The 9,126-nt window shown below is 35.7% G+C and overlaps 1 protein-coding gene across 1 annotated transcript; it reads right to left on the bottom strand.

Annotated features, from left to right (window-relative positions):
• Positions 1–6,075: 6,075 nt before the first annotated feature.
• On the bottom strand, positions 6,076–7,015 carry LOC101247412 (UDP-glycosyltransferase 73C3-like). The gene has a single exon (XM_069292476.1). It carries the CDS (start codon positions 7,012–7,014, stop codon positions 6,220–6,222), a length of 795 nt encoding a protein of 264 aa, XP_069148577.1. The 5' UTR covers position 7,015; the 3' UTR covers positions 6,076–6,219.
• Positions 7,016–9,126: the final 2,111 nt, after the last annotated feature.

Genomic DNA, 9,126 nt, shown 5'->3' on the forward strand with positions numbered 1-9,126 from the left:
TTCTAAGACTCGTGGATGAATGAGATATTTCTTTACGAGGTCCCCAAAATTTTTCATCACACCTCCTCGTATTTAAAATCATATTAACACTTTCATTCCATATATCCCGTGACCTATGGGTAAGTTGTTGAGCTAGTACCGATGGTTCAAGTGGACCAGGATCCAATCGGTATGCACTATAACCAGTCATATACATATCTATTAAACTGAAAAATCCATATGAAAGTAAATTAAATATAATTGTTAGTCCAAAATATAACAACAAAATCAAAGTAATGTTTTGTCACCAAATGTTTTATTAAAAAATTGAAAAATAAACTCAATTTTAGTAGAAGCGCATTGCAGGTCAACCTATTATAGTCTTCCTTCCATTTTCATGTGAACATTTTTTTTCTTTGTTTTTCTTTTCATTGTTTCTCTTTGCATCAAAAAGATGCATGAATTCAAAATAAAAACAGAACATGCAGATTAGAATTTCTTGAGTGATTATTCTATATAACTAAAACGATATAAATACGAGAAGATAGAAATTCTAAAATTCAAGCATTCCATCTACTAGTTTGTAAGGGAAAAAAACATACCTCAAGGCTCTAACATAGGAAATTAACTTGATTCCAAGCTTTCCAGAAGATTGATAGCCGCAATTTATCGTGAAACTCGATATAACAAGAAATCCCCAAAATTGATTTGGAAAAACTACAGCTACCATTTATCCACGAAACGAGGTTTTGATCCATTCATTGTCTTTCTGTGTTTTTGTTCTTTCACGCCTCCTCTTCGTCCACAAATTACCGATCGAAAATGGAATTATGGAGGCTTAGAAAGTGACAATGGCGGCTGCCAATTTTTTTTTTACAGTGAAAGGGGTGAAAGGGTTTAGCAGCCATATAACATTAAAGTTAATAACAAAGTGACGTCGTTCAGTGAAATGGATGGGGCATTGTCACGTTTTAATTTAAAATCGTTACTGCCAGTAACGTTCATTAACTTAACGGCATTAATTTTTTTTAAAAATCAAATAAAGCCTAAAACGTTACCATAAAGTACGTTTATACTATTTTTGTAAAAAAAATTAAAAACGTATTAATTAGGTAAATTGATTTTTAAAATAGCTCATTTTGGTCAGTGTTATTCGTGTAATACTTCAATATAGAATCAAGCCATTTTAGGCAGTGGTGTTCATCTATTATTGAAGCCTTGTTTCCTCTTTCAACTTTGTCTTGTTCCTCTTTGTTGCATAAGGAAACATGACCAATTTGTCCAAATGTTGTTTCCTGTTGAGACATAATAGTTAAGTTAATAACGACTATATGCTCACTATAACAACGTAAGCTTCTAGAGATAATTGTTTTTAGAGTCACACTTCCACTCGAAAGCATAACATATTTTTATTCGTAAATATTACTATTGTTAGGTAGTGGAGCCTGATTAATTTTAGGTTTTCCTATTTATTCTCTATTTTAGGCTTTCCTATTTATTCTCTATTTTAGGCTTTCCTATTTATTCTCTATTTATTCTCTGTAATAAAAAATACTCTGATTTATTAATATAAATATACCTCACCGCCGTGGAAGCTTACTCACGGGGTGTTACCACGAAATATTGGATTTTCTCTTTCTCTCTCTAGATCTCTCATCTCTTTCTCTTGAAAGTTCTTGTTTTCTTCATTTATCTAGTGTGTGTGCGTGAATTAGATCCTAACAACTGGTATCAGAGCTAAGGAAATTTAACACGATAACAGAAGATGGATAGTTCGAAGCTTGGAATCGAGAAGTTTGATGGATCCAATTTTAGTTTCTGGAAGATGCAGATCGAAGACTATCGGTACCAGAAAGATCTTCACGAACCGTTGACCGGGGTGAAGCCGAAATCCATGACGGAGGAGAAGTGGAAACTCAAGGATCGCCAAGCTCTAGGGTTGATCCGGTTGACTTTGTCAAGAAACGTGGCGTTCAATGTAGTGAAGGAAAAGACTACGTCCGGTCTGTTGAAGGCACTGTCAAACATGTATGAAAAAATATCGGCTATGAACAAGGTATATTTGATGCGTAGATTGTTCATATTACAGATGTCTGAAACTGGATCCGTTTCTGATCATATAAATGGGTTCAATATGATTGTGAGTCAACTCAATTCTATGGATATTAATTTCGAAGATGAAATTAAGGCGTTGATTTTGATGTCACCTCTGCCCGAGTCTTGGAATACTGTTGTTGCTACGATTAGCAGTTCCCGTGGATCTGATAAACTAAAGTTTGATGAAATTTGTGATGTTGTTGTTAGCGAAAGTATTCACAAATGAGAAGTGGGAGATTCATCGGGCAGTGCTCTCAGCGTTGATCGAAGGAGGAGAAGTAAGACGAAAGGCCAAAATCAACATGGTCGATCAAAATCAAAGAATCGAGGAAAATCCTTGAACAGATCAAACGTGACTTATTGGAACTGTGGAGTAAAAGGGCACTTTCGGATGAACTGTACAAAACCAAAGAAGAAACAGAATCAGAAATTTGGAAATGACAATGATTCTGTAAATTTAGCAGAGGACATTGGGGATGCTCTAATCCTTAGTGTGAACAGCCCCGTTGAATCATGGATTTTTGATTTTGGTGCATATTTCCATTCGTCTCCTTGCAAGGAGTTGTTCCAAAATTTCAAATCTGGAAATTTTGGAAAGTATATCTTGCTGACAATAAAGCCTTAGAGATTGAAGGAAAGGGGGATGTTTGCATAAAGACCGCCTCGGGAAACCAGTGGACATTGGAGGATGTTAGATATATTCTCGGGATCAAGAAAAATCTGATCTCTGTTGGTCAGTTGGATAGCACGGGATATGCAGCAGTGTTTGGTAAAGGTTCGTGGAAGATCGTGAAAGGTGCTATGGTAGTAGCTCGTGGCACCAAATCCGGAACCTTGTACACCACTGCAGGGTGTATAAACATGGCCGCTGTTGCTGAAGGTGCTTCCGGGTCATGTCTGTGGCACAACAGACTTGGACACATGAGTACTAAAGAAATGAAGATGCTGGTTGCAAAATAAGCATTAGAGGGTCTGAAGTCTGTTGATATGGGTCTTTGCGAGAGCTGTGTTATGGGCAAACAGAAAAGAGTAAGCTTCACAAAGATTCCTAGAGAGCTAAAGAAAGTGCAGTTGGAAATGGTCCATACAGATGTTTTGGGGACCATCTCCAATATCATCACTTGGAGGATCCAGATTCTATGTTACCTTTATTGATGATTTCAGCAGGAAGGTATGGATTTACTTCTTGAAGCATAAGTCAGATGTGTTTGCAACCTTCAAGAAGTGGAAAGATGAAGTTGAGAATCAGACTGGTTTGAAAGTCAAATGCCTAAGGTCTGACAATGGAGGAGAGTATGACAAATCAGAGTTCAAGGCATTCTGTGCAGCTGAGGTAATCAGATTGATAAGAACAGTTCCTAGTAAGGCAAGGCAGAATGGAATTGCTGAGAGGATGAACAGAACATTGAATGAGCGTGCAAGGAGTATTAGGATACACTGTGGGCTGCCCAAAACACTTTGGGTGGATGCTGTGAGCACAGCTGCATACTTGATCAACAGGGGACCATCAGTTCCTTTAGGGTTCAAGATTCCATAGGCGGTGTGGACAGGAAAAGAACTTAAGTACTCACACTTGAGGACTTTTGGTTGCACTGCTTATGTTCATGTTGATCCAGAAAAGAGACAAAAGCTTGATGTCAAGGCTGTGAAGTGTTACTTCATCATATATGGTTCTGATTTGTTTGGTTACAGGTTTTGGGATGACAAGAATAGAAAGATTCTGAGACATTGTAACGTGACATTTGATGAGTTTGTCCTGTACAAGGACAGAGAACAGAAGGTTCTAGAGATTACAAAGCAAGTGGGAGTTGAGGTTGAGTTGGAGAACAGTAACCTCAGTGATGTCGAAGCAGATACTCAACCAAATAGTATTGAAGAATCTGAAGTGGAGCAAGTTACACCTGAGCAGGTGTTAAGGAGATCATCCAGATCCATCAGGGTACCAGATAGGTATTCACCTTCATTACACTATCTATTGCTGACTGATGAGGGGAAACCAGCGTCTTTTGATGAGGCCCTACAGGTGGAGGATTCGATCAAGTGGGAGCAAGCCATGGATGATGAGATGAGGTCACTTGAGAAGAACGACACATGGGTGTTGACTGAGTTACCTGCAGCGAAGAGAGCTTTGCTGAACAAGTGGGTGTTCAGAATCAAGACTGAACCAGATGGCAAAAGAAGGTTCAAGGTTCGTTTAGTGGTTAAAGAATATTCACAAAGGAAAGGTATTGATTATGCTGAAAAATTCTCTCCTGTTTTGAAGTTAACCTCTATTTGAATTCTGTTGAGTGTTGTTGCGTCGGAGAATTTGCATCTAGAGCAAATGGATGTAAATAACGTTTTTACATGGAGATCTGGACAAAGAGATCTATATGCAACAAATGGAAGGATTTGTGGTTCCAGGCAAGGAACACATGGTGTGCAAGCTCACCAGGAGCTTGTATGGACTAAAGCAAGCACCAAGGAAGTGGTACAAGAAGTTTGACTCCTTCATGACCAAGAGTGGATTCTGCAAAGCTAAAAAGGATCCTTGTTGTTACTTCAAGAAATACAGTGATTCATATGTCTTTCTACTCTTGTATGTGGATGATATGTTGGTTGCAGGATCTAGTATGAGGGAGATTAACAATCTGAAGACAAGGTTGTCTGCACCATTTGTGATGAAAGATTTGGGTCCAACAAAATAGATTTTGGGGATGAAGATTTCTCGGGATAGATCTGCTGGCACTTTAAATCTATCTCAAGAGTTGTACATTGAGAAGGTGCTGAGTAGATTCAGGGTTAATGATGCTAAACCCAGGACTACTCCATTGGCAAATCACTTTAAATTGTCAAAGGAGCAGTCACCCAAGAGCGCCGAGGAGCGTGATCACATTGCACTTGTTCCATATGCTTAAGAAGTTGGTAGTTTGATGTATGTTATGGTCTGCACTAGACCTGATATAGCACATATAGTGGGAGTTGTTAGCGGGTACATGGCGAACCCTGGGAAAGAGCATTGGGAAGCTGTGAAGTGGCTTCTGAGATATCTGAGAGGTACATCCAGTACTTCACTTTGTTTTGGCAAAGACAAGGTGACTCTATAGGGTTTTGTGGATGCTGATCTTGGTGGGGATGTTTACTCGAGCAAGAGTACATCCGGGTACATTTACACCATAGGTGGAACAACATTGAGTTGGATGTCCAGGCTTCAGAAGTGTGTTTCTCTTTCATCTATTGAAGTTGAGTATGTGGCAATAGCTGAAGCTGGGAAAGAGATGATATGGCTGGTAGATTATCTTGAGGAATTGGGCAAGAAGCAGAGCGAGAAGATTCTTTAATCAGATAGCCAGAGTGCCATACAGTTGGTGAAAAATCTAGTCTATCATTCTAAGACAAAGCACATCAGAAGGCAATACCATTTCACTCGCAGGGCAGTGGAGGATGGTGATATGTGCTTGGAGAAGATAGAGGGTGCAAAGAACCCGACAGACATGTTGACGAAATGTGTTGATGTTGGGAAACTGAGGTTATGTAAAATCTCCGTTTGTCTTCTGTAGTTGTTGATACAGATGTTGCGGTGTGGTAAAGATGTTGATGATGAAGAGATTTTTGTTGAGGATGTATTTTTTGGATGACTGAGTCAGTCTTCAAGTGGGAGAATTGTTAGGTAGTGGAGCCTAATTAATTTTAGGTTTTCCTATTTATTCTCTATTTTAGGCTTTCCTATTTATTCTCTATTTTAGGCTTTCCTATTTATTCTCTATTTATTCTTTGTAACCAAAAATACTCTGATTTATTAATATAAATATACCTCACCGCCGTGAAAATTTACTCACGGGGTGTTACCACGAAATATTGTTTTTTTCTCTTTCTTTCTCTAGATCTCTCATCTCTTTCTCTTGAAAGTTCTTGTGTTTTTCATTCATCTAGTGTGTGTGCGTGAATTCGATCCTAACAACTATCCATTACAGATCTAACATTTTTCATTAAGAGGGTACGGAAAATATAAATAGAGTGTCTAGGAATTGAACTTGGAACCTCAAGTACATTTTAAACCCATTTATTACTGAGTCAGCCTCTAGTCTTGTGTTAAGGGGTTCGAAATCTATATGTATACTAAAGAGGTTCAGGTGAACGCCCTCATCCCTTCCTAGACCTTCCCTACTTATTAAGACATAATATGATGTGACAACTTTTAAATTTTGAGATAAGATAGTCATGGACTTTAACATTACCTTTGGCCTTTTTCACTCCTTGTACATATTGAGGTTTCAACTTCTCAAAGCTATTCACCACAATTCCATAAGCTTGAGCCTCTCCCTCCTTCATTTGGTCTCCAAGTTCTCTCCATTCAGGATTGCATGGATCCACCAATGCTTTTACTTGAGCTTTAGTCACTTCAACTTTGTTTGGAAGTCCAAGTACAAAAAAGTATTCATTCTCAGATTCAACACTCTCCAACAACTTCACATCTCTCAAATTATGCAAACATAACAAAGAAAAACTTCCCATCCCATGAAAAACAATCCTAGGAATGCCAATCCTCATAGCAACATTTGTTGTCCAAGGAAAACACAAATCAGAAATTAGACAATTTGGTTTCAAATCTTGCAACAACAGTTCCACTTGTGTCTCCAGCATTTGAGTAGCATTAAAGAACTTCTTTATCATGTCAATTGATAAAAATATGTCAAAATTTTCACAATCTTGTGGTAACCCTGCTTTTAAACTTGGAAACTTGATGTGAATTATATAAATATTGAGTCCTTTTTCGACCACACGGGCTATGACATTATTGAACCTTATGGCATTTAAAGGTGTCATAAGTATTGTGACAATAACACCTCTTTGTGCTAATAAACGAGCTATGTCTATTATAGGTATTGTATGGCCTTGTGCCATAAAAGGAAGTAATACAAAATGTGGTGGCTCATCATCACGAGTAACATTTGTCATTTTGATATGTGTGTTGTGTTACCTATGTTTTAGTATGGCTTGTGTTTTTATATATGAAAATACTAGGCATAAAAGAGAGCCTTGGGGGGAAAAGAAAATAAATATGTTTGTATATTTTTATTTTATATTTTATTTTGGCTACTTGGAGGCCGCACTTGTCTATCATTCAAGAATGACAGGGATGATCAATCTCGGTTATAATGTAGTGCTGATTCTATTTTATTCTTAATTAAATGTCTTCAGTTTGAGCTTGTTGCTTTCAATTGTACACACAAATGTACGTGATAGCGCAAATAATATAGTGACTCTAAAAAAGTCAGATTATCAAACCCAAAAAACTTGTCCATTAATTATTCTTACTAAATTATATTAATTTTAATTATTTATTTAAGGAAAGATTTCAAAAGATGAACATAAAAACTAAATTAAAAATAATGAGAAAATAACTAAAAAACAATTAACTAAAAAAAGATAGATGTTTACACAATCAATGAATGAATCGATCTAGGATTATAGTTGAACTAACAATTATGTTTAACATCAATTTCATCAACTTATTTGATTATTTAGTTATTGATTCACAACGTTACAAGTATGACCATGATCTCCCGACCTCTAATCGTCTACGATAAATAACACCCTAATTACAACGTTGAGCGGGAATAGGATGAATTAAATATCGAGTATTATGATGTTTAATTGTATAGTGACCAAGCATGAATTCTAGGTATATTCCTATCCTAGATACAAATTAACCTTAATTATTAACAGAAAATCATGCTCCTAATTATATTTCACGTTTTACCCTCTTATTCCTCTCTCGAGTTCAATTTGAAAAATATGTTTATTTCAATAGTGATCAAGTATATAGTAATTAGAATCATGTCGAATCAAAACTCACTAAACAATCATATTAAAGTACATATAACTCAAAAACGAAAAATTTAAATCCATATAGACATAGAACAACTACAACTCATCATTCAAATATAAAATAAATAAAAAAGAAAGAAAACATAAAATTCTAAATAGAATGTTATTTTCTACATTCTTCTTCAGCCTTATAAGTATTCTAATGGATTATATATAGACGTAGAAAAGCTGAATAAAATAATTGAATCGAAACTAAATTAGAAATCCAAACCAAACGAAATTAAATTCGCCGCCTCAACCTTATGCTTCTTCATTCTTCATATGATGCGACCTGATATTCCAATTCCAATTCTAATTTTACTTCAACCATCGTTTATATTATTTTATAAAGTTTAATCAATTAAGTTGTTTGTTTGATTTTTTTTTTCAACTTTTCACATTTAATTCGTTTTAATTTTAAATTTCTTCAATTTTACATCAAGTTACTTCTACAAATAAAATATATTATTTAGTATAATTCATAAAATTCATGATAAAAGGATAAATATAAATAATAAATGTAAGACAAATAATGATTTCAAATATGTATTTTGGCCTACATCAGAGCTCTGAGTATGGAAAAATAAGTGTCAACCCAAAATGGACCCTGCAATGTGCAATTCAAATTTATTCATAGCTCTAATGTGAGCTTCAAACACTGTATGAGAAATTTCAAAGGTACATCAAATTCATTTTTTTGTCCAATATAGTAAAGAATCACCTTATTTATAGTTCAATTTTTTTCTTTAATTTTGTAGGCACGAGGTGGATGTGGATATTTTCGATGGTATGATGATGAAGTGTCTGCTCAAGCTAGGAGGGTGATATGGGGTTTGTTGAAAAGAGTCAAAACATATGAATTGGAGAGGAATCGATCAAGAAAAGTATAGGTGATATGCATCATCGTAGGGGTGATATTGGCTACTTGGATTTGTATAACAAAATAATCTTAGTTGATTCATTTGTCTTCTATTAGATTCCTTCATAAAAGTATGTATTGTAGATTCTAGTGTTCTTTATGGGCAATTTAGATCAATTTTTCTATTGTAAATGCCTTGTGTTTTTATTGTAATGATTTAATTGAAGGAATGAAGATAATTTGTGCCTCAAAAGCAGTAAAAATTGATCATTCATGCCATTAATTTTCTCTAGTGAGCTCCAAGTTTCAAAGTTGTCAATACAAATTTTTGCTGCTAATTC

The sequence above is a fragment of the Solanum lycopersicum genome, chromosome 12, assembly GCF_036512215.1.
Source record: "Solanum lycopersicum chromosome 12, SLM_r2.1".
NCBI classification, from domain to species: domain Eukaryota; kingdom Viridiplantae; phylum Streptophyta; class Magnoliopsida; order Solanales; family Solanaceae; genus Solanum; species Solanum lycopersicum.

Bases quoted from the DNA above. Each gene is read 5' to 3' on its own strand.
- LOC101247412 (XM_069292476.1), bottom strand. From the start codon at position 7,014: ATGACAAATGTTACTCGTGATGATGAGCCACCACATTTTGTATTACTT.